We start from the raw sequence: 27,260 nt of genomic DNA, 5'->3' as shown, positions 1-27,260 counted from the left end.
CCAGCAGAGCTGCATATAGCTCCTCCCCTCTACGTCACTCCCAGTCATTCTCTTGCACCCAACGACTAGATAGGATGTGTGAGAGGACTATGGTGATTATACTTAGTTTTTATAACTTCAATCAAAAGTTTGTTATTTTACAATAGCACCGGAGCGTGTTATTACCTCTCTGGCAGAGTTTGAAGAAGAATCTACCAGAGTTTTTTACTATGATTTTAACCGGAGTAGTTAAGATCATATTGCTGTTTCTCGGCCATCTGAGGGAGGTAAAAGCTTCAGATCAGGGGACAGCGGGCAGATGAATCTGCATTGAGGTATGTAGCAGTTTTTATTTTCTGAATGGAATTGATGAGAAAATCCTGCCATACCGTTATAATGACATGTATGTATACTCTACACTTCAGTATTCTGGGGATGGTATTTCACTGGAATTACTCTGTTAAAAGTACATTAAACCTTTTAATAGGTATTTATTATGTTAAACGTTTTTGCTGGAATGTAGAATCGTTTGCATTTTCTGAGGTACTGAGTGAATAATGGGCATTATTTTTCCACTTGGCAGTTGCTTGTTTTAATTGTGACAGTTTCGTTTCTCTCTCACTGCTGTGTGTGAGGGGGAGGGGCCGTTTTTGGCGCTCTTTGCTACGCATCAAAAATTTCCAGTCAGTTACTCTTGTATTTCCTGCATGATCCGGTTCATCTCTAACAGAACTCAGGGGTCTTCAAACTTCTTTGGAGGGAGGTAGATTCTCTCAGCAGAGCTGTGAGACTTATATATTGACTGTGATTAAAAACGTTGCTCTGTAATTTTTATGTTTCAAATTTAATTATTGTTACTTTACTAATGGGAACAAACCTTTGCTAAAAGTTGTGTTGTTTTCAAGGATTGATGCTATAACTGTTTTTTTTTCAGTTCATTATTTCAACTGTCATTTAATCGTTTAGTGCTTCTTTGAGGCACAGTACGTTTTTGTTAAATAAGATTGTAACCAAGTTGCAAGTTTATTGCTAGTGTGTTAAACATGTCTGATTCAGAGGAAGATACCTGTGTCATTTGTTCCAATGCCAAGGTGGAGCCCAATAGAAATTTATGTACTAACTGTATTGATGCTACTTTAAATAAAAGCCAATCTGTACAAATTGAACAAATTTCACCAAACAGCGAGGGGAGAGTTATGCCGACTAACTCGCCTCACGTGTCAGTACCTGCATCTCCCGCCCGGGAGGTGCATGATATTGTGGCGCCTAGTACATCTGGGCGGCCATTACAGATAACATTACAAGATATGGCTACTGTTATGACTGAAGTTTTGGCTAAATTACCAGAACTAAGAGGCAAGCGTGATCACTCTGGGGTGAGAACAGAGTGCGCTGATAATACTAGGGCCATGTCTGATACTGCGTCACAGCTTGCAGAGCATGAGGACGGAGAGCTTCATTCTGTGGGTGACGGTTCTGATCCAAACAGATTGGATTCAGATATTTCAAATTTTAAATTTAAATTGGAGAACCTCCGTGTATTACTAGGGGAGGTTTTAGCGGCTCTTAATGATTGTAACACTGTTGCAATACCAGAGAAATTGTGTAGGTTGGATAAATACTTTGCGGTACCGGCGAGTACTGACGTTTTTCCTATACCTAAGAGACTAACTGAAATTGTTACTAAGGAGTGGGATAGACCCGGTGTGCCGTTCTCACCCCCTCCAATATTTAGAAAGATGTTTCCAATAGACGCCACCACACGGGACTTATGGCAAACGGTCCCTAAGGTGGAGGGAGCAGTTTCTACTTTAGCTAAGCGTACCACTATCCCGGTGGAGGATAGCTGTGCTTTTTCAGATCCAATGGATAAAAAATTAGAGGGTTACCTTAAGAAAATGTTTGTTCAACAAGGTTTTATATTGCAACCCCTTGCATGCATCGCGCCGATTACGGCTGCGGCAGCATTTTGGATTGAGTCTCTGGAAGAGAACCTTAGTTCAGCTACGCTGGACGACATTACGGACAGGCTTAGAGTCCTTAAACTAGCTAATTCATTCATTTCGGAGGCCGTAGTACATTTAACCAAACTTACGGCTAAGAACTCAGGATTCGCCATTCAGGCACGTAGGGCGCTGTGGCTAAAATCCTGGTCAGCTGATGTAACTTCTAAGTCCAAATTACTTAATATACCTTTCAAGGGGCAAACTTTATTTGGGCCCGGTTTGAAAGAAATTATCGCTGACATTACAGGAGGTAAGGGCCACGCCCTGCCTCAAGACAAAGCCAAAGCTAAGGCTAGACAGTCTAATTTTCGTCCCTTTCGGAATTTCAAAGCAGGAGCAGCACCAACTTCCACTGCACCAAAACAGGAAGGAGCTGTTGCTCGTTACAGACAAGGCTGGAAACCTAACCAGTCCTGGAACAAGGGCAAGCAGGCCAGGAAACCTGCTGCTGCCCCAAAGACAGCATGAATCGTGGGCCCCCGATCCGGGACCGGATCTAGTGGGGGGCAGACTCTCTCTCTTCGCCCAGGCTTGGGCAAGAGATGTTCAGGATCCCTGGGCGCTAGAGATCATATCTCAGGGATACCTTCTAGACTTCAAATTCTCTCCCCCAAGAGGGAGATTTCATCTGTCAAGGTTGTCAACAAACCAGATAAAGAAAGAAGCGTTTCTACGCTGTGTACAAGATCTGTTATTAATGGGAGTGATCCATCCGGTTCCGCGGTCGGAACAAGGACAAGGGTTTTACTCAAACCTGTTTGTGGTTCCCAAAAAAGAGGGAACTTTCAGGCCAATCTTGGATTTAAAGATCCTAAACAAATTCCTAAGAGTTCCATCGTTCAAAATGGAAACTATTCGGACAATCTTACCCATGATCCAAAAGGGTCAGTACATGACCACAGTGGATTTAAAGGATGCTTACCTTCACATACCGATTCACAAAGATCATTACCGGTATCTAAGGTTTGCCTTCTTAGACAGGCATTACCAGTTTGTAGCTCTTCCATTCGGATTGGCTACGGCTCCAAGAATCTTCACAAAGGTTCTGGGTGCCCTTCTGGCGGTACTAAGACCGCGAGGAATTTCGGTAGCTCCGTACCTAGACGACATTCTGATACAAGCTTCAAGCTTTCAAACTGCCAAGTCTCATACAGAGTTAGTTCTGGCATTTCTAAGGTCGCATGGATGGAAAGTGAACGAAAAGAAGAGTTCTCTCTTTCCTCTTACAAGAGTTCCATTCTTGGGGACTCTTATAGATTCTGTAGAAATGAAGATTTATCTGACAGAAGACAGATTAACAAAGCTTCTAAATGCATGCCGTGTCCTTCATTCCATTCAACTCCCGTCAGTAGCTCAATGCATGGAGGTGATCGGCTTAATGGTAGCAGCAATGGACATAGTACCCTTTGCACGTCTACATCTCAGACCGCTGCAATTGTGCATGCTGAGTCAGTGGAATGGGGATTACTCAGACTTGTCCCCTACTCTGAATCTGGATCAAGAGACCAGAAACTCTCTTCTATGGTGGCTTTCTCGGCCACATCTGTCCAGGGGGATGCCATTCAGCAGGCCGGACTGGACAATTGTAACAACAGACGCCAGCCTACTAGGTTGGGGCGCTGTCTGGAATTCTCTGAAGGCTCAGGGACAATGGAATCAGGAGGAAAGTCTCCTGCCAATAAACATTCTGGAATTGAGAGCAGTTCTCAATGCCCTTCTGGCTTGGCCCCAGTTAAAAACTCGGGGGTTCATCAGGTTTCAGTCGGACAACATCACGACTGTAGCTTACATCAACCATCAAGGAGGGACAAGAAGCTCCCTAGCAATGATGGAAGTATCAAAGATAATTCGCTGGGCAGAGTCTCACTCTTGCCACCTGTCAGCAATCCACATCCCGGGAGTGGAGAACTGGGAGGCGGATTTCTTGAGTCGCCAGACTTTTCATCCGGGGGAGTGGGAACTTCATCCGGAGGTCTTTGCCCAAATACTTCGAAGTTGGGGCAAACCAGAGATAGATCTCATGGCGTCTCGCCAGAACGCCAAACTTCCTCGCTACGGGTCCAGATCCAGGGATCCGGGAGCGGTTCTGATAGATGCTTTGACAGCACCTTGGAACTTCGGGATGGCTTATGTGTTTCCACCCTTCCCGCTGCTTCCTCGATTGATTGCCAAAATCAAGCAGGAGAGAGCATCAGTGATTCTAATAGCGCCTGCATGGCCACGCAGGACTTGGTATGCAGATCTAGTGGACATGTCATCCTGTCCGCCTTGGTCTCTACCTCTAAGACAGGACCTTCTGATACAGGGTCCATTCAAACATCAAAATCTAACTTCTCTGAAGCTGACTGCTTGGAAATTGAACGCTTGATTTTATCAAAACGTGGTTTTTCTGAGTCGGTTATTGATACCCTGATACAGGCTAGGAAGCCTGTTACCAGAAGGATTTACCATAAGATATGGCGTAAATACCTATACTGGTGCGAATCCAAAGGTTACTCCTGGAGTAAGGTTAGGATTCCTAGGATATTGTCCTTTCTACAAGAAGGTTTAGAAAAGGGTTTATCGGCTAGTTCATTAAAGGGACAGATCTCAGCTCTGTCCATCTTGTTACACAGGCGTCTGTCAGAAAATCCAGACGTCCAGGCCTTTTGTCAGGCTTTAGCTAGGATCAAGCCTGTGTTTAAAACTGTTGCTCCGCCATGGAGTTTAAACCTTGTTCTTAACGTTCTACAAGGAGTTCCGTTTGAACCCCTTCATTCCATTGATATAAAGTTGTTATCTTGGAAAGTGTTATTTTTAATGGCTATTTCTTCGGCTCGGAGAGTCTCTGAGTTATCAGCTTTACATTGTGATTCTCCTTATTTGATTTTTCATTCAGATAAGGTAGTTCTGCGTACAAAACCTGGGTTCTTACCTAAGGTAGTCACTAACAGGAACATCAATCAAGAGATCGTGGTGCCTTCCCTGTGCCCGAATCCTTCTTCAAAGAAGGAACGTCTTCTACACAATCTGGATGTAGTTCGTGCCCTCAAGTTCTACTTGCAGGCAACTAAGGATTTTCGACAAACGTCTTCCCTGTTTGTCGTGTACTCTGGTCAGAGGAGAGGTCATAAGGCTTCGGCTACCTCTCTCTCCTTCTGGCTTCGTAGCATAATTCGTTTAGCCTATGAGACTGCTGGACAGCAGCCTCCTGAAAGAATTACAGCTCATTCTACTAGAGCTGTGGCTTCCACTTGGGCCTTTAAGAATGAGGCCTCTGTTGAACAGATTTGCAAGGCTGCAACTTGGTCTTCGCTTCATACTTTTTCCAAATTTTACAAATTTGACACTTTTGCTTCTTCGGAGGCTATTTTTGGGAGAAAGGTTCTTCAGGCAGTGGTTCCTTCTGTATAATGAGCCTGCCTATCCCTCCCGTCATCCGTGTACTTTTGCTTTGGTATTGGTATCCCAGAAGTAATGATGACCCGTGGACTGATCACACATAACAGAAGAAAACATAATTTATGCTTACCTGATAAATTCCTTTCTTCTGTTGTGTGATCAGTCCATGGCCCGCCCTGTTTTTTAAGGCAGGTAAATATCTTTTAAATTATACTCCAGTCACCACTTCACCCTTGTTTTTTCCTTTCTCGTTGATTCTTGGTCGAATGACTGGGAGTGACGTAGAGGGGAGGAGCTATATGCAGCTCTGCTGGGTGAATCCTCTTGCATTTCCTGTTGGGGAGGAGTTATATCCCAGAAGTAATGATGACCCGTGGACTGATCACACAACAGAAGAAAGGAATTTATCAGGTAAGCATAAATTATGTTTTTTTAACTACAAATAGTAGCCAAACTCTATGCACCATTTGCCTTATTTGTATGAGCAAGTCCGAGCTTTATTTAGCAAACAAGGATAGGCACTGTAATAATCTTAGTATAAAGTACTCTATTTTGCAGTTGATATCAGTTAAAGGAAGATGAAACCCAAAATTTTTCTTTCATGATTCAGATGCAGAGAACACAATTTTAAACAATTTTCCAATTAATTTCTTATTTGCTTAGTTCATTTGGTATTTTTTGCTGAAAAAGGCTCAGGAGCTAGCTGCTGATTGGTCGCTGCACATATACCTATATTGTCACTGGATAACTATTCAGTTAGTTCCCAGTAGTGCATTGCTGCTTCTTCAATAAAGGATACCAAGAGAATGAAGCAACATAGAAAATAGATGTAAATAGAATGTTGTTTAAAAATGCATATTCTGTCTGAATCATAAAAAATTGGGTTTCATGCCCCTTTAAAGCCAATTAGGTATAGATATGTAGCAGGGTAACCCATAATAAGTCAGCAGGATGCATTTCAAGGTCTGAGAATGAGAAAAAAAATTAATTATCAGAGCTAAATTACATGACAAGGGGCAACATAAATAATGAATATACATTGCAAAGTTGTCTAATTCCGCATAACCAAACATTTTATGTAAAAATCTTAAGGTGTTTACTGTCCTTTTAAGTCTGGAGTTTGCATTTCCTCTAACAGGAATTGGAAATCGTATAATTAAATTACATAAAAAGGGACAAAATAAATAATATAAATATATAGCTTTTTTTATTACTATATATAATAAAACATTCTATAGTATAATCTCAAGGTATTTAACGTCCCTTTAATAATGCTGTGTAATTTTGGATGTGGTTGATTTTTTCTTTTTACCTTTGGGTTCATAACGTGGGGCATATGATAAGATTTCTGAATAATACTGAATGCATTCTACAGACCAATATAACACATTCTTCATTACAGCTCTAGTACTTCCTAAAAAGGATGTCATGGTTCTTAATTTGTAATCTATATTGACATTCTGAAATAATATTCTATAACATCAGCACAAAACACTCGACAATTTAAAAGTAACGTATACCAACCTTGAAAAGTCTTAAAATATTAGCCACCATGATGGAAACAGAGCTGGAAGATGCTCCAACTACACCCACTACTCTTTCTGGTTGTGCAATAATAGGATTCCCTCCACTCAGACACCGTACTTCTGTCCTGTCCTTGTCTATAAGAGGCTGAACAAAGCTAAGGGACTGCTCCAGTGCATGGGTGTCTCGGGAACAGGTGTCAAGAACCCTGGCACCCAGTGTGATATTTGGCAGAAGATCAGAATCAGCATTGATGCGGTCAAGTGCATAGAGCATGGCTTCTAAACGGTGTATGCCCTTCTCCTTCTTAAGTTCTCCACAGGCTCTGCCATCACTACCCCTACCATGGACAGGAAAGAGACCTCCTAAAATAATGTCTCCTTCAATTCTCACTGAGTTCATATGGGGCGAACCTTTGGGTTTGCACCAGCAGCTCCAAAAACTTAGAAGTGCCAGTATGCATGCGGTCCTCACAAGTGCTGGCCTATCCATGACCTTAGATCTCTGTAACCCAAAAGCACTCTCTCAATCTTCAAAACTTTCTCCACTCTTCCAACTTCATTTGGTCCACACGCAGTGGCAATGTGTTGGCACGTATCTCGGTGACATGTTTTGTGGCCAAATAGAAGCATCAGTTGATCTGTAAAGCAGAAGATATAGTTAGAAGTGTGAAAGTATCTGCAAGTGAAGAGATTAGTAAGTAAATGAGCCATTATTAGGGGAATGGAAATCACAAAATTAAGAAGGTAAGAAAACAAAAATGTTAAAAGATGACAAGTGGGAAGAAATTAGTTAATATAGTTCCTAGACCATCATCACACTCTACCATTTCCTCACTCTCCTGAAAACTTGCCACTTTCTGTTTAATTTATTACTACATAATTTTATCTTTATTTTCACCCTCTGACATGTTCCATACTTCTTTCTTTTGTCACATCTCCCTATTCCTTGGTTTTGTGCTTTATTTTACATTTATCCTCTATTCTTCATAATGTTTCCCTCTCCATTTTCCTTTTTAGCCATCTAACCTCTCTGTCTGCTACCTAGCCCCCCTCGCACACATTTATATTGAATCCCCCTATCCTGTTACCTCCCTAGTCTCTCTTTCCTTATTATCTGCCCATATCACTCTCTCTCTCCATTTCACTGTCTCTCTCCTTCATTATATTCTCTTTACTCTCTTTCATTATCTATTTTCTTCCTCTTCTCTTTCCCTCCGGCTCTCATTACAGATAATATTTCCTCTTTGTGTGTCTGTGCAGGGAGGGGGCAGCTGGCAGCGTCTGCCCTGTGGCCCTTGATAGAGTCATGGGCAATAAGGAGGGGGGTGTAAGCTACCATCTGCTAAGTCTAGGGCACAAGGTGAGATAAAAGGGCTGTGACAGCACTACAGCATTATATGTTCTGTAGAGATGTGGGCTTTAATTCAGGAATAGCAGAGAGAGCCGACGAAATTAAGAAACTACACTGGTAGAATAATAATCAGTAATGAAATAGTAGAATGTAGGGGCTGGAGATGTAGTGTTAGTGTTAGATTATATATTTAGTACAGGAACTAAAGAAGAGTAATGCAGATACAAGTAACAGAGGTGTATGTGTAATTACAGGAAGGACAGAGAAGGTTGGAAAGTATTTCTTTCTTGACAACTGTGTTTTTGTAGTTAATGCAGGAAAATCAGGAGAGAATGGGTGGTAATAAACTATAAAAATGTATATATCAATTACTGTAGCAGAGAATGGAAATGTAGTGGTACAGCTGTAGGACAGAACTGTACTGAAAGTTGTATATGAGATTCTAATTGAATAGCAGTGTACATGATAGAGGTGATAAGGTGCAATGTAAGGTACCGGAATACTACAGTACACAGTACAGATGTATAATTATAGAGCTGGATTTAGGAACAGTACACTATTGTATATGGATGTGCAGAGAATAAGCTGTTTGGGTAGTATAGCACAGTATACAAGGTATAAACAGTTGAGCTGTATGAATGATTACTACAGGAATAGCATTGTATACAAAATAGATGTGCAGTAGTGGAGCTCAGGGCGGAGTTGTTACAGGACTAGTAGGGCCACAGTGTTAATCACTTTTTCACACATAGGGCCAGATTATTAGTGGAGTGCAAATGTTTGCGCGCAAGCGATATGGGGTTTATTGTGAGTGTTTGATTCTCAGGCTTACTGCTCGTATTACGAGTTGAAAGTAAATCCGATTGCTTGAGCGCAATCGTGATTTACGTTAGAATGATAACCATAACTTCAGTGCTCTGGTTAACTGTTTCACAAAACTAAAAAGTTGCACAAAACACTTAAAAAATACATTACAAAGTATAGTTACACTCATAATAACACTATCTAATACAAATGATTAAAATAAAATATTGCACACAAAAAATTCCGGCAAAGGGCTTTAACATTGAGATAAATACATATACGTGTCTAAAGATGTATTTGTATGTATATATATGTCTATACATGTATACATATGTATTTATATGTGTATATATGTGATTTCAGACATATGTATACACATATAAACACATAAAAACATATGTACACAGTACTGTATTGCTGTACTAACCTTATACACAACTCTACTCTTTATACCGTTTTCTAGTTTAGACTTCACATACAGCCCTGTTACCACCATTCTATCCTGTATACTGATAGAACTGCTACCCCCATATACAGCTGTGTCACTTCTTCTTTGCCCAGTACACCAGGGCTGATACACATGAGGAGCCATGTTGAATTTATTTTTCCCTCTGTGAGCAAATTTTAGAAGTACTGCCAATCAAATTAGCGATGTATAGTGAGTTTATATGGAAACATGCTTCAAATTGGCAATGATTTAGCTTGATCTATGCCACAGCTTACACTAGTGCCAGTATCTTCTGGAAAATGCAGTGATTTATTTATTTATTTTTCTAGACAGACCACACATGGTCGCCCACAATTTTCAACCTCAACCATTCCAACAATGTACATTTGCTGTTTGAAGAAGATTATTACTATGATAAAACTATAAAGTATTATAAAAAACATTCAGGTAGATTACGAGTTATGCGCGCTATAGGGAATTTAACAGATGCAACAAAAGTTGCGTTATTTCACCCTCTATAGTGCAGCCATTACAAGTTTTGAAACAGCCGGCTTGTGCATGCGATATGGTTGCGTTGAGCTCCATAACGCACAAAATACAAGCTCTGTTTTGACGTGCTCATGCACGCTTTCCCCATAGACATCAATGGGGAGAGCGGATAGAAAAAAACCAAACACATCTGCAATCGCGGAATGAAAAGCTCCGTAACGCAGCCCCATTGATGTCTATGGGGGAAAAAACCCTAAGTCTAAACACCTCTAATCCGCCGCCCCGACACCTACATAATGTTAGTAACCCCTAATCTGCCGCTCCTGATATCGCTGCCACCTAAATAGATCTATTAACCCCTAATCTGCCATCCCGATATCGCCACCACTATACTAAAGTTATTAACCCCTATTCCCTCGCACCCAAACATCGCCAACACTATAATAAATCTATTAACCCTATTCATCCGCTCCCCGACATCGCCGCCACTAAATAAACCTATTAACCCCTAAACCTCTGGCCTCCCACCTCACTACCACTAAATAAACCTATTAACCCCACATCACAACAACCTAAATTAAACTTTTAAACCCGAAACCTAACACCCCCTAACTTTAACATAATTAAAAGAGCTAAATTAAAGTTACAATTATTAACTAAATAATACCATACTTACCTGTAAAATAAAACCTAAGCTAGCTACAATATAACTAATAGTTATATTGTAGCTAGCTTAGATTTTATTTTTATTTCACAGGTAAGTTTGTATTTATTTTAACTAGGTAGACCAGTTAGTGAATAGTTATTAACTGTTTACTCACTACTAAGTTAAAATAAATACAAACTTACCTGTCAAATAAAACTTAAGCTGCCTTACACTAAAACCTACCATTACAAAAAATAAAAAACGCTAAAATTACAAAAAATAAAAAAAAACTACCATTACAAAAATATGAAATTATCCAAAATAATAAAAATGATTCCTATTCTAATACCCTTTTAAAAAAATAAAAAACCCACCCCAAAATAAAAAACCCTAATCTATAATAAAATACCAAGAACCCTTAAAAGGGCCTTTTTGTGGGCCCTTAAAATGGCCTTTTGTAGGGCATTGCCATAAAGATAACAGCTCTTTTCCTACAAAAGAAAAACAAACACCCCCTAACAGTATACAAACCCCTCCCCCCAAAATAAAAATAAAGTAAAACCTAAAACCTGAAAAGGGCATTTGTATGGGCATTGCCTTAAAAGGGCATTCAACTTTTATTCCTACCCTTAAAAGGGCATTCAGCTCTTTTATGAAATGCCCAACCCCTAATCTAAAAATAAAAACACACCCCAAAATTAATTTTTTTTTAATTACACAAAATAACAAACAAATTATCCAAAATAATAAAAATTATTCCTATTCTAATACCCATTTAATTAAAACCAAACCAAAATAAAAGAAACCTAATCTAGAATAAACTACCAATAGCCCTTAAAAGGGCCTTTTGTAGGGCATTGCCCTAAAGATATCAGCTCTTTTTTCTGAAACAAATACAAAGAACCACTAACATTACAAACCCCCACTCCCCCAAACCCACAAAATAAAAAAAATATCTAAAAAACCTAATCTACCCATTGTACTGAAAAGGGCATTCAGCTCTTTTGCTGCCCTTAAAAAAAAACACCCCAAAAAACCTTAAAAACTAACACTAACCCCTTTTTAGGTATTCACAGTTGTTGAAGTCCTGCTTGAACGATCTTCATCCCGGCGGCTCCATCTTCATCCAGGCAGCTCCATCTTCATCCATCGCGGGACCGGCATCTTCTTCATCCCTGTGGAGGCAAAGCGGCGATGCGCGGAGGTCCAGGCGAAAGCCCAAGGTGGAGGTCCATCGATCCAATGTGGAGGTCCTTTTCATACGATCGTCCACCGCACACTGAGGATTGAAATGCAAGGTACCCCTTTTATACTGGGGATACCATTGCATTCCAATTGGCTGGAAAGGAATTAGGGCTGCTAAAATCCTATTGGCTGTTCAAATCTCATTCTATTAGCTGATTTTCAGGACAATAGGTAGCTTAGGTTTTTGTTAGAGTTAGGTTTAGTTTATTTTGGGGGGTTGGTTGGGTGGTGGATTTTACTGTTGGGGGGTTTTTGTGTTTTTTTTACAGGTAAAATAGCTGTTTAACTTAGGGCAATGCCCTACAAAAGGCCCTTTTAAGGGCTATTGGTAGATTATTGTAGGCTAGGGTTTTTTTTATTTTGGGTGGGCTTTTTTATTTTTAAAGGACTTAGATTAGGTGTAATTCTTTTTTATTTTTGATCATTTCGTTTGTTATTTTTCGTAATTTAGTTTTTTTTATTTTTTGTAATGAGATATTTTGTAATTTTTATAGTAGTGTAAGGATTTTTTTAATGTGTATTTTAGTTTTCTTTAATTGGTAGTTAGTTTAATTGTTAGTTGAAACTTAGTTTTTTAATTTGACAGGTAAGTTTTAATTTAATTTAAGATAGGGAAATTGTAATTTGAATATAAAGTTAGGGGGGCGTTAGGTTTAGGGGTTACTAGTTTAAATTAGTTTATTGCAATGTGGGGGGCTTTCGGTTTAGGGGTTAATAGTTTAATTTAGTTTATTTTGTTGTGAGGGGCTTGCAGTTTAATTTTAATAGGTTTATTATAGTGGCACGGTGTTGGGCAGCGGCGGAATAGGGGTTAATATCTTTATTATAGTGTGGGCGATGTTGGGGTGCGGGGGAATAGGGGTTAATAACTTTAGTATAGTGGCGGCGATGTCGGGGAGCGGCGGAATAGGGGTTAATAAATTTTATTAGTGGCGGCGATGTTGGGAGCGGCAGATTAGGGGTTAATAAGTTTAATATAGTGTTTGCGATGCGGGAGGGCCTCGGTTTAGGGGTTAATAGGTAGTTTATGGGTGTTAGTGTACTTTGTAACACTTTAGTTATGAGTTTTATGTAACAGTTTTGTTGCGTAAAACTCATAACTACTGCTCTCAGATTGTGAAACGGATCTTGTTGGTATAGGCTGGAACACAAGCTTTTTAGCCTCACAGCAAAACTCGTAATGGCTGCGCTATGGAGGTTCCATGAAAAAACGTAATTTTTTACGAGTGCGGGACTGACGTTGCGTTACAGGCTAAAAGGCTTGGAGTACAGTTATACCAACAAGACTTGTAATGGCTGCGGTGCTGTTTTAATGCTGAAATTACCATTTTTTTCAGTGTTAAAACCCGAACCCAAAACTTATAATCTAGGTGATTGTTCGTTGTTCTCACTCGAGCGTTAATTGCGCTAGAAATAAGCTTTTTGAGCTTGTCGGGTTGAGCTCATATTACAAGTTGAAAGTAAACTGTTTTTGTTCGAGTGCTGACCTGATGAGCGCAATAAGACAAAGTTAGAATATCGGGTGCGCATTTACATATTCCCCCATAAGGTCAATGGAGTAAAAAAAATGGGGAAAAAACCCAACATCCAACTCTTGTGCAAACCCGATCACATATTCTCATGTGCACTAACCCGACATGAAAATATGAATATTTTACATTCCAATGTTCTGCAAATACAAGAATATGTTCTATTTATTCAAAAATACATATTTCTACATATATCTGATGGTTTTATGCACAGATATATACAGATACATATTGGAATATCTATTTAAAAAAACCTAGAGCATATTCCCTTATTTGAAGAACATTGCAATATAAAATATTTACAGTAAATACACATTTAAACACTTTATTAAATATGAATATTGCATAAATATGCTTGTACATGTTTTCCTCTACTTAACTTCAAAGGGCTTCAATACACATATATATGTCTATACTTCTATACTTACTACTAGCGCAATTAACGCTCGAGCAGGAGTGTTAATTAGAGCTCCACTTGTAGTCTGTGTCATAATATTTTAGATGACTGAACAATGTTTTTAAGAAACATAGTAATAATCTTCTTCAAACAGCAACAGTACATTGTTGGAATGGTTGAGGTTGAAAATTGTGGGCGACCATGTGTGGTCTGTCTAGAAAAGTAAATAAATAAATCACTGCATTTTCCAGAAGATACTGGCACTAGTGTAAGCTGTGGCATAGATCAAGCTAAATCATTACCAATTTGAAGCATGTTTCCATATAAACTCACTATACATCGCTAATTTGATTGGCAGTACTTCTAAAATTTGCTCGCAGAGGGAAAAATAAATTCAACATGGCTCCTCATGTGTATCAGCCCTGGTGTACTGGGCAAAGAAGAAGTGACACAGCTGTATATGGGGGTAGCAGTTCTATCAGTATACAGGATAGAATGGTGGTAACAGGGCTGTATGTGAAGTCTAAACTAGAAAACGGTATAAAGAGTAGAGATGTGTGTAAGGTTAGTACAGCAATACAGTAGTATTCAGCATAAATGTGCAGTGACAGAGCTGCACCAGTCCTTACTGTACACACACAGTCTATAGATGAACCTCTGTCCCTGGAGAGTGTGTCAAATGAACCTCCTCTCCAAAAAAAACCCAAACATTTTTGCTCCTTGTATCTAAACATAAGCACCAACTTAAATTACTCTTTTCACACCAATGAGCCAGCATTTTTAAAATAATGTGCAGTGCATATCTACAGCAAGAAACTGTCTCTTGTTTCACATGTTGCTGCTGATATCAGATGCTCAATACTGTGATATTTCTGTATTAATTACACTCTCTCACTATCTCTCCATCCAGTATTCACAGTGATTCCTGTAGTAACCACATGCACAGTTCTTACCAACTTCCCCCATTATGTATACTGTGCCCATCTAAATGAATACAAAGGTATAGCACTACATCACCATCCTGAGCAGTAGTATTTATGTACTTACCCAATACTCAGCTGTTACTAAACATGTAATATGGTAAAAACACAATATTCAACCCAACTCTATACGGTGCTATTAAGGGATATGAAAAAAAAATCCTTTTGTGACCCAGACAGAGGATATCATTTTAAAAAAAAGTTTCCAATTTACTTTTATTATCAAATTTGCTTCATTCCCATGATATTCTGGTTGAAGAGATACCTAGGTAGTAATCTGGAGCACCACGACAGGAAATAGTGCTTCCATCTTGTGCCCTTGCAAATAGATACAATTCTTGCAAAACTGCTGTCATATAGTGCTCCATAAATGGGCTGGCTCCTAAGCATTACGTCCCTGCTTTTAACAAAAAGATACCAAGAGAATGAAGAAAAATATGTTGTATCTGAATTATGAGAGAAAAATTGTGGGCTTCATATCCCTTTAATGTACTAACTTACATACAGCTCTGTCACTGCACCTCCCCTTACATAGTTATATCCCTGTACTAACATACAGCTCTGTCACTGCACCTCCCCCTACATAGTTATATCCCTGTACTTACATACAGCTCTGTCACTGCACCTCCCCTTACATAGTTATATCCCTGTACTTACATACAGCTCTGTCACTGCACCTCCCCTTACATAGTTATATCCCTGTACTTACATACAGCTCTGTCACTGCACCTCCCCCTACATAGTTATATCCCTGTACTTACATACAGCTCTGTCACTGCACCTCCCCTTACATAGTTATATCCCTGTACTAACATACATGTCTCTGTCACTGCACCTCCCCCTACATAGTTATATCCCTGTACTAACGTACAGCTCTGTCACTGCACCTCCCCTTACATAGTTATATCCCTGTACTAACATACATGTCTCTGTCACTGCACCTCCCCCTACATAGTTATATCCCTGTACTAACATACATGTCTCTGTCACTGCACCTCCCCCTACATAGTTATATCCCTGTACTAACATACATGTCTCTGTCACTGCATCCCTATCCTCTTTACAGCTCTATTAATATACTAACCTATGTGCACTGTTAATGCTCCTCCATCCTCATACAGTACTATTCCTGTACTAACCTACTGTACATACAACTCACTACACCTTCATCCTGTATATAATTCTATTCCTGCACAGACGCTACATAAAGCTGTCACTGTACCTCTATCCACTTCTATTCCTGTACTAACTTAACATACAGCTGTCTTTACACCTCCATTCTGCATCCAGTAATATTCCTGTGTTAAAGGGACAGTGTCCTGTAAAATTATTTTTCCATTAATGTATTTCCAATAACTTGTTATACCAGCTGCAGAGTATAAAATGTATGAGAAATGTCATTTTCAGGTTTATTTGTGTATATGATTTAGCTGGTTTTGTGCTTTGAAAACCACAACCTATTAAAATGGGTTGAGTGTGTAGGTAAAATCAGATCTCATTATTGTATCGCTTTGTGTGCACATACTTGCTTCCTTATCTTACATTTGTCTGTAAACCAAAGCCCAATACTTATATCTGCCTGTAAACCAAATCCCAATACTTAGAGAGAACAATGGAAAATTAACATTTTATTACTTAAAGGAATAGTTTACTCAAAATTAAACTTTTATGATTCAGATAGAGCAAGGAATTTAAAATTTCTAATTTACTCCTATTACCAATTTTTCTTTGTTCTCTATGTATCTTTATTTGAGAAAGCAAGAATTTAAGCTTAGGAGTTGGGCCATTTTTGGTTCTGCACCCTGGTTTGCCTTTAATTATTGGTGGCTACATTTACCCACAAATCGGCAAGTGCTACCCAGGTGTTGAACCAAAAATGGGCTAAAATGCCAAAATAAGGGTAAAGGAGCCATTTGTGAACTATGTAATACATTCCAGCAGGTAAAATGAATCATTAGGAACAAAAGGGGAGACAAATGTTGGGTAAACTGTCCTTTTAACCATCATACAGCTGTCACTGCACCTTGCTCCTTTATACAATTTTATGCCTATACCAAATATACATACAGCATTGCCATTAGCCCTACACTCTATACCATTCTATCCCACCACTATTAACAGTTATTTAGCTCTACATCTTGTGTAAAATGGTATTGCTGTTACTGGCTCCACATACAGCTCTACCATTACACACATTACAAGCTGTATCACAACACCTCGGTCCTGCATACAGTACATAGCTGCATATGAGCCACTATTCCTGTATTAATCCCACATACACATTTACTACTATACCTCCATCTTGACTTCCAGTAATTGTAAGTATTAAAGGACCATTAAATACAATAGAATTGCATAATTAACAAGTGCATAATAAAAAGACAATGCAATAGCATTTTTTGCTAACAAATTCATTTTTCCCACATTTGCTGGCTCCCTAGGATATAAATGCACTGTGAAATTGTGCACATGCTCAGAAGGAGCTAAAAGGCGGCAACATGTGAATGGAAGTAAATGGGAAAGTCTCTTAAAATTGTATGCTCTTTCTAAATCATGAAATGGTAAATTGAAATGAAATGTAATTTTGATTTTAGTTTCCTTTTAAAGGGACAGTCTACTCCAGAATTGTTATTGTTTAAAAAGATAGATAATCTCTTTATTACCAACACAGTTATAAAAATACACTTGAACTAACCACCTCTAGCTGTGAAAAAAATGTCAAATGCATTCAGATAAGAAGCGGCCTTCAAGGGCTTAGAAATTGGCATATGAGCCTACCTAGGTTTAGCTTTCAACTAAGAATACCAACAGAACAAAGCAAATTTGATGATACAAGTAAATTGGAATGTTGTATAAAAATTGCATGCCCTATATGTTTAATTTTTACTAGACTACTACATTACCTCCCAATATACAGCACTACTCCTATACTAACCCTGTGCACCTCTTTTACTACACTACCACACAGTATACTGTACTATTCTTGTGCTAAACCTATACACCTCAGTTACTACACCACCTCCCAGTATATTTTCCTGTACTAACCCTGCACATCTGTTGCTACACCACCTCACAGTGTACTGTAATATTCCAGTGATAACCCTGCACACTTCTGTTTCAACACTGCTATCCAGTATACTGTACTATCGCTGTACTATTCCTGCACACGTCTGTTACTACACCACCTCACAGTATACTGTAATATTCCAGTGGTAAATAAAAAGAGAGAAGCGCTCAACCTAGAAACGAACAATAGCATAATAGCTTGTTCTATGGCTAGTTACCACCCAAGAAGCAGCCTCTTTTTGCTCAACATGTGCCTTTCACAGAGAAAAACTTTCCTGAAGCATATCAGCCTGATCCTGACTTCACAGTACAGTCCAGCCCCGAAATACCAGGCAATCCTTCTCTGAACGAGAGAAACAGCAAAACCCAAGACGTACGTTTCGGCCTATTGTGGGCCTCGTCAGTGAGGTGCAGCCATATCCCTTTAGGCACACTGAGCAACGGGTCCACGTCTGGATTCCCGCATCACACTTAGGGAGACTTCCCAAAATGTCATAATTTGCATAAATAAAAAGAGAGAAGCGCTCAACCTGGAAACGAACAATAGCATAATAGCTTGTTCTATGGCTAGTTACCACCCAAGAAGCAGCCTCTTTTTGCTCAACATGTGCCTTTCACAGAGAAAAACTTTCCTGAAGCATATCAGTCTGATCCTGACTTCACAGTATAGTCCAGCCCCGAAATACCAGGCAATCCTTCTCTGAAAGAGAGAAACAGCAAAACCCCAGACGTACGTTTCGGCCTATTGTGGGCCTCGTCAGTGAGGTGCAGCCATATCCCTCTAGGCACACTGAGCAACGGGTCCACGTCTGGATTACCGCATCACACTTAGGGAGACTTCCCAAAATGTCATAATTTGCATAAATAAAAAGAGAGAAGCGCTCAACCTGGAAACGAACAATAGCATAATAGCTTGTTCTATGGCTAGTTACCACCCAAGAAGCAGCCTCTTTTTGCTCAACATGTGCCTTTCACAGTGGTAACCCTGCACACTTCTGTTTCAACACTGCTATCCAGTAAATTGTACTATAGCTGTACTATTCCTGCACACGTCTGTTACTACACCACCTCACAGTATACTGTACTATTCCTGTACTAACCCTGCACACTTCTGTTGCTACACCACCTCACAGTATACTGTACTATAGCTGTACTATTCCTGCACACGTCTGTTACTACACCACCTCACAGTATACTGTACTATAACTGTACGATTCCTGCACACCTCTGTTACTACACCACCTCACAGTATACTGTACTATAACTGTACTATTCCTGCACACGTCTGTTACTACACCACCTCACACTATACTGTACTATAACTGTACTATTCCTGCACACGTCTGTTACTACACCACCTCACAGTATACTGTACTATAGCTGTACTATTCCTGCACACGTCTGTTACTACACCACCTCACAGTATACTGTACTATTCCTGTACTAACCCTGCACACTTCTGTTGCTACACCACTTCCCAGTGTACTGTCCTATTCTTGCACAACTCTGTTCCAACACTGCTATCTAGTATACTGTACTATAGCTGTACTATCCTTGAACATACCTGTTACAACACCACCTCACAGTATACTGTACTATTCTAGTGATATCCCTGCACACCTCTGTTACAACACCACTATCCAGTATACTGTAATATTCCTGCACACCTCTGTTACTACACCAACTCACAGTATACTGTACTATTCCTGCACACCTCTGTAACTACACCACCTCACAGTATACTGAACTATTCCTGCACATCTCTGTTACTACACCACCTCACAGTATACTGTCATATTCCTTCACACCTCTGTTAGTACACCACCTCACAGTATACTGTACTATTCCTGCACACCTCTGTTACTACACCACCTCACAGTATACTGTGCTATTCCTGCACACCTCTGTTACTACACCACCTCACAGTATACTGTGCTATTCCTGCACACCTCTGTTACTACACCACCTCACAGTATACTGTGCTATTCCTGCACACCTCTGTTACTACCCCACCTTTACAGTATACTGTACTATTCCTGCACACCTATGTTACAACACCACCTTTACAGTATACTGTACTATTCCTGCACACCTCTGTTACTACACCATCTTTACAGTATATTGTACTATTCCTGCACACCTCTGTTACTACACCACCTCACAGTATACTGTACTATTCCTGCACATCTCTGTTACTACACCACCTTTACAGTATACTGTACTATCCTTGCACACCTCTGTTACTACACAACATCACAGTATACTGTACTATTCCTGCACACCTCTGTTACTACACCACCTCACAGTATACTTTAATATTCCAGTGATAATACTGCACACCTCTGTTACAACACTACTATCCAGTATACTGTACTATAGCTGTACTATTCCTGCACACGTCTGTTACTATGCCACCTCACAGTATTTCTGTACTAACCCTGCACACTTCTATTGCTACACCACCTCCCAGTGTACTGTACTATTACTGTACTATCATTGCACAACTCTGTTACTAGACAACCACACAGTATACTGTACTATTTCTGTACTAACCCTGCACACCTCTGTTACTACACCATCACCAACATACTGTCCTATTTCTATACTAAGTCATACACAGTTTTATCACTGTACGTTCATACTGTGTACAATACTATCCCAGTATTAAACAAACAAACATAGAGCTGTCTCTACTCACCATCCTGTATGCTCTGCTATTCCTTTAGTAATCACACAGCTCTACACAAACTATCACTGCAGAAACAACTATCTCCATCTGGTACTAGGGTTGCCAGGTGTCCAGTATTTAACTGGATAGTCAAGTATTTTAGCAGGCTGACCAGTAAAATCTATACAAAAATAATGGACACTTAAATGTCTAGTTTTAACAAGTCCCTCAGTGTAAACTAAAAGTAAAAGGTCCCTTATGCCTCTATGCATTACAAATTCAGCCCTAAAAGAAGTATCACACCGCACTCACTATTATGTGTGTGACTGGCAGCCAAGGAGGATATAAGAAAGTGTTGCTGGCAGTCATGTGCATGTTAAATCACCTTGCAGCGTGGGCTCCTGGCATGTTTGCGTACCTGTGTTGCTTGCAGCCTATGAGGAAAAACCACTAGTAAACAACTAGATAAAATGACTGCTCAGTTGTGGAAAACATACATGGTGAGGTCAAAGGTAGAGAGCTCTTGGAACCCTTGTGTGACCCACCTCCCACCTATGCCCAGTCCAGTATTTTTGTGCAAGGCAGCTGGCAACCCTATCTGGTACAATCTGCTATTGTATTAAAGGGATATTCCAGCCAAAATAGGAAAACACATGGGTGCATTTCAGTATTGAACAGGAGCAATTTTGTAATATACATGCATTAGCAAAAATGCTTCTAATAAAAGCTATAGTTGCTACAAAAGTGTATTTAAGTATGCACCATGCACCAGCATTTTAAACACAGCACTTGCTCAGAGAACCTAAGGTGCTTGTACCATCTGGTAATGACTCAATTTGTAAATTGCTAACATGATACAGACCCCACTGATGATCTAAGCAGCTGCATTTGTTAAAATGTGGGTGCAGTGAAAATATTTTGCTATGCTTCACATGCACGTGCAGAGAAAAATGTTAACACTAAAGCAGTGATAACTCTTAATAGAAGCATGTTTGCTAATACGTGTACTGTATATTGAAAATATGTTTCTAATCAAAAATGCATTAAATCTATGTGCATTTATATTTTGACTGGAACGTCCCTTTAACCTTGCAGGGTAGGTATCAAAATTCAAATGAGATAATAAGGAAATGGCACACACTGAGCGTATGATTATATTAGTTACAAAGTCTTCAGATTTTCTAACACTTTACATTGAGTAGTAGCAAAAAGAATGCAATTAAAATACAGCCACACATTTATTCTTCTTCAATAATTACAGAACTTGTGCAATAAATGGTTGATTTATGTTCTCCAACTCACCATGAGACACAATATTCTACTTCTGGAAATTGTATTTTAGAAACTGAACACTACAGCATTTTGCCACTCTCCCTATAACTGCCGGGCATGAAAGGGTTAAAGCACAGAGCTGCAGCTTCCTGGAAAACACAGTGAAATTCTGTCTTTATCAGCTCTCATGGGGAAAAGAGAGAGATCAGAAAACTGCCCGAATAAAGGGGTGTCCAGTGTATAGAAAATCTTGATACACATTGCTTTGTGAGTGGGTATGAACATTTATGTACACTTATGTACCCAGGAGTGTGCTGGCAGTTTTAGGGAAAAAAAGTTTTGTTAATTAATGTTTGTATCGTTATAGGTGTATGTATGTGTGTTTATATATGTGTAAATATAAATATATATATATATATATATATATATATATATACACACACACACAAAAGAAAACTTAGGAACCTTATTGATGCTTTATTTATAAGGTATCAATGTTTCACTCCACAATTGGGTCTTTCTCAAGGGAAATGTGGGCTGAAATCTTCATATGTAAGGGAAAGCATAAAGATGGTTTCTGAGCTTCTGGCAAGTAAAAATTAGAGCATCTGTGGTAAACCATTAGTGGCCAATATATATATATATATATATATATATATATATATACACACATACACACACATATATGTATGTCACACAAATAGATGTGTATGATACCTCTTCATTATGACCTGATTTTTTTAATATATACATTTAATATTCAGTATATCATGCTAATTTTAACTCACTTATTTTCTACACAACAAAAAAACTGGCATGTAGTATTTGAGGCTAACTTAAATTAACAGTGAACATGTTGTATCATTTGCAATATATATCTACATACTGTTTATGTATGAACACAGGGATAGAGGCGAGCATTTTATATATGCACCAGATTTCAGGGCACGCAAAAATACTGTAGTGCAGGTCAGACCAAAGGGATGAGGACACGAAAGGGAGCAGAGAAGCACCAAGTAGGTAAGAAAGACAAATATACATTCAGAAAGAATGGTATTAATTAATGAGATAAAGGGCGGCACAAAGAGGAGAGATAGAGATGTGAAAGGGAAAGCAGATGGTAGAAAACAGAGAAGACTTACAAGGACTATGATAGTGTATTTTGGAGAGATTGTGGTAAAGTTTGGGTGTAAGTACTAAGAGCCAAAAATTGGGCAACAGAAAAAAACATGTTTTCCCTGTTGAAATAATTATATTTACATGACCGTTAAAGGGGCATGAAAACCAAACCTTTTTTTTCACAATTTAGATTTAGTGCATGCATTGTAAACAACTTTCCAATTTCCTGATATTGCATAATTTGCTTTGTTCTTTTATATACCTATGCAGGTTTAGGTCTAGCAATGCACTACTTGGAGCTAGCTACTGACTGATGGCTGTACATATATTCCTTTTGTCATTGGCTCATCTGATGTGTTAAAGGTACAGTGCACATTCATATAACTGCATACAATAGAAACTACTATAAAGAAGAATATGCACAGATATTGATATAAAGTTCCAGTATAAAACCTTTTAAAAACGTACTTAGAAGCTCCCATTTTTTTTAGCACTGTTGACGAGGTTAAGCTGGGATACCCACTGAAAGGGGCTGGGAAAACAGAAAGAGCAGACACTCCCCCTCCCTTGCATATGAAAAGACAGATAAAACAAACAGGAGCCACAGGAATCTGTAGACATCAGTATACATCTGACACTGTGGGGCTTGGTGAGGAGTCTGAAAATCATCACAATGTTATTAAAAAATAAGCAAAACTATACATCATTATAAAAACACTCCCATCTACAAATCATTTATGCAATACACATTTAGTGTACAATGTCCCTTTAAGCCAGGAGTGCATTGCTGATCCTTCAACAAATGATACCACGAGAATAAAGCTATTTAAAAACAGAAGTAAATAGGAAAGTTGTTTAAAATGAAATGCCCTATCTTGACTCATGAAAGAAGAAGTTTGGGGTTTCCAATCTCCTTAACATTTTCATGGTTCTAAAAAAACATATATCATGGGCATAACTGCATGAGGTGCAAGGTGTGCTGCAATCAGGTTTGCTGTCCATCAGGTGCATCATGTGTTTAACCACAACACTGATTTCATGTTGTACAGTTGTAGATTCCCCTTACAAATCCAATCCAGTAGAGAGATATCTTCCTAGCCAGTAAGTTCCCTATGTCCCAAGCTGCAGAGGGGAGTGATGTTACAGTGGAAAGGAGCTGAGCAGGACAGGATCGGTGTAAAAGGATGCAGATGACAATTGCATTCCAGATTGGTTTCTATCCTACCTAATCATCTTTTCAGCTTGCCAGTTTCCTAATATTGGATTGCAAGTCTCAGGGACGCTGATTGTCTTAATTTCCACCACGAAGAACCAATTCCTAATGATTTGTTGTGTTTCGGTGGCTGGAATAAACAGTTCATGTTACCTCTCCCCTACAGTTCCCAGAAACATTAGACTTTAGTTGGATACTAGATCATTTTAAGGGCCACAGAACGTTTGATAGTCACTTGGCATACTGAAGCTTATATTCCAATCCAGACAATGGTCATACTAGGTATATTTTTGTGATCCAGTAAACATTTGTATGATTCTTGGCCAACACAAGATCACTTTTCAAGATGCTGTAAAGGTGAGGTTTGAACTAAAATGGGACAAATCCCAACCAATTAGAGATTTTGGATGGCTTAATAATATAATTACGTTTTTTCCAGTCATATTAATTGGTTTAGACAATCTACTGTCACCATTACGTTTTCTTAATGAACCAATCAGGGGGCTTACACCATCATTATAAAAAGTAGTCAATACCACCTTCCTCAGTTTTTTGCTACAGAAGAACAATACAAGGAATGCACACGGCTATATTTATTTTAATAAAAAGTCTGAAATTGCAAAAAAATTAGATTTGTTTTTTTTCAAACAAGATGATGGTGCAGGGTCTTCAGTCAAAGATACTAGAACAAAGATCCAAGCTGTCACAACATTAGGGTGATTAGGGTCTGAATGTCTTGGTGGGTTTGGTTGGTGAGCACGGTAGGGGAAAGGAGGTTGAAGTAGGTTGTGATTATAGCAGATGTAGCAGGAGATGTGATTGTCTTGGGTGTGTATGGTGAGTGAAATCTCAGTAAACAAGTTCATTTTAACACCTTCCAAACCAGCATTAAAATACAAACAACTACACATTACTAGCTCTGGGGACAAACGATTCATTCAAATTATTGCTCCAGTATATAGACAGGGGCACATTTACACAGCTGGCACACCTAACAACAGGTTGTAAGACTATGGGGCATATTTATCAAGCTTCGTATGGAGCTTGTGGGCCCGTGTTTCTGGCGAGTTTTCAGACTCGCCAGAAACAGCAGTTATGAAGCAGCAGTCACAAAGACCGCTGCTCCATAACCCTGTCCGCCTGCTCTGAGCAGGCGGACAGGAATCGCCGGAATTCAACCCGATCGAGTACGATCGGGTTGATTGACACCCCCTGCTGATTGGCCGCGAGTTTGCAGGGGGCGGCGTTGCACCAGCAGCTCTTGTGACGCTAAATACAGAGAGCGTATTGATCTCTGCATTCAGGAAGGTCTTGCGGACCTGATCCGCACTGTCGGATCAGGTCCGCAAGACCTTTAGTAAATAGGCCTCTATTAGCGAAGGTGTCCCTATTCAGTTGAGAGCATTGCTTAATGCTCTGTTTAGAAAAGTGATACTGGGACCTTTCATATACGCTAAGCGCCAGTGTGTATAAGTATTAACACAGATTAAAGGGACAGTGTACTATCTTTTTTTTCTTTCCTTTAATAAGTTTCTATATCTATTTTACCTGCTGGAGTGTATTACATTGTTTATAAATAGCTCCTTTTTTTGTCATTTGAAATAGCTGATTTTGGCTATTGTATCCCAACCTATACTGAATGTTTTAATACATACGTACTGGTCATAGAAAAGCTATGTAAACAAGAAGAACATTTCAAGTTCCCAGTGGGTGGTTGGATAAAGAGATACTATCTTGTACATTTTCCATTGTTCCCTCTAAGGGCCTGATGATCTAAAGTTCTCTAGTCTGGTGAAATGATCTAAGAAGTCTCCTCAGTACTGTGAGGTCCCTCAAAGTATTTTAGAAATACAAATTTTTCGCTTGGGAGATGTTTATCTCACTATGTAGAGTTTGGGTTGTTAAGTGGAGACTTCAATATTACAACATAAGGGTTTACAATATTCCAGAGATTTTGTGTGATTTTTCCATGATCATCAGGCCCTAAGTATTGGTCTTAATGTGTCTAGAGATGTGTAAATATAGAGAGATAAGCTAATGAGGTCTGCTCTTGCTGCAAGCTCAGACCATTTTTGGGGTTTTGTTTCAATTAGTAGAGGCAGCTATGTCATATACAAAAAAATATACCTAAATGAGTAGTTTCCCATACATTTTAAACTCTGCAGCTGGTATAACAAGCTACTGTATATACATTACGGGGAAACCAATTTTGCAGTACACTGTCCCTTTTAATAGCATGTTCCTAATAAAGGGGGGTGTATGGATCCTTTAGTAGACAGGGTTTACACAAGCACCTATTACATATGTGATTATTACAAAATAAAAATCATATGTGTGCCTTTTTTTATAAGATTCATTCATAGTGTAGTGGATATATAACAGAATGATACGAAAACAGGTGGACTGGAACCTAAGCTTATTTGACATACAGAAGGACTGAGAAAAGCTAATAGTTTGTGTTACACAGGAGTGCCACAACCTGCATTTAAATCTACATAATGTACCTGTCTAATCTGATGTCAGGAGGTTGCCATATGTCATGTCTGTCTAAGTCTGTCCTGGTAACCTGCATCAGGAGCTCACACTTCATTTGATATAACATAGGAATACCTATAATACAAGACACAGATTCATTTGATATAAACTGGGACAGGACTGTCAATCCCAGTCATGGGGTCACAGTCCATTAGACATAATGTCCGCATGAGTCTTTACCCATAAACTAAAATCAAGGAAACGTGTAATATTATGTAAAGATCAAAACTGCTTGAACATAAATCAGAACTGTCATACCATGCTGCTATAATCTACATTTTAGAAGTTAATATGCATTTATAATCTGCTGGCAAGAGCATGCATTTAAACTGCTAAGCTTGTGTATACTGTCAGCAGTGCATAGTCCCAAAACATTTGGTATTAATCATAACTATTTTAACCTTCTCCTTTGAGCTGCACACAGGTGGAAATGCATTAGTTATACGCTTGTAGTCTAGTCTGTCCCTTTAAATTGCAGGTGGCTACCCTATATTTGAAAAAACAACAGGACTGGCTGAGTCTGTGCATATTATCTGCAGTAAACTGGCTGCTCTATATTTGATATACAGCTTTGTACATTGATAAAAAGTCATCCTACATTACATA

The 27,260-nt window shown here is 39.1% G+C and overlaps 1 protein-coding gene across 1 annotated transcript in view; it reads right to left on the bottom strand.

The window, feature by feature from the left end:
• Window positions 1–7,307, bottom strand: part of GRM4 (glutamate metabotropic receptor 4) — a 489,205-nt gene extending 481,898 nt beyond the window's left edge. Inside the window, exon 1 of the mRNA XM_053706851.1 lies at window positions 6,891–7,307. Within this exon, the coding sequence (XP_053562826.1) occupies window positions 6,891–7,292 (402 nt within the window). The 5' untranslated portion in view covers window positions 7,293–7,307. The remainder of the gene's footprint in view (window positions 1–6,890) is intronic.
• Window positions 7,308–27,260: the final 19,953 nt, after the last annotated feature.

Source organism: Bombina bombina, chromosome 3, assembly GCF_027579735.1.
Source record: "Bombina bombina isolate aBomBom1 chromosome 3, aBomBom1.pri, whole genome shotgun sequence".
Lineage (NCBI taxonomy): Eukaryota > Metazoa > Chordata > Amphibia > Anura > Bombinatoridae > Bombina > Bombina bombina.
This window is presented reverse-complemented; position numbering and strand designations above follow the sequence as displayed.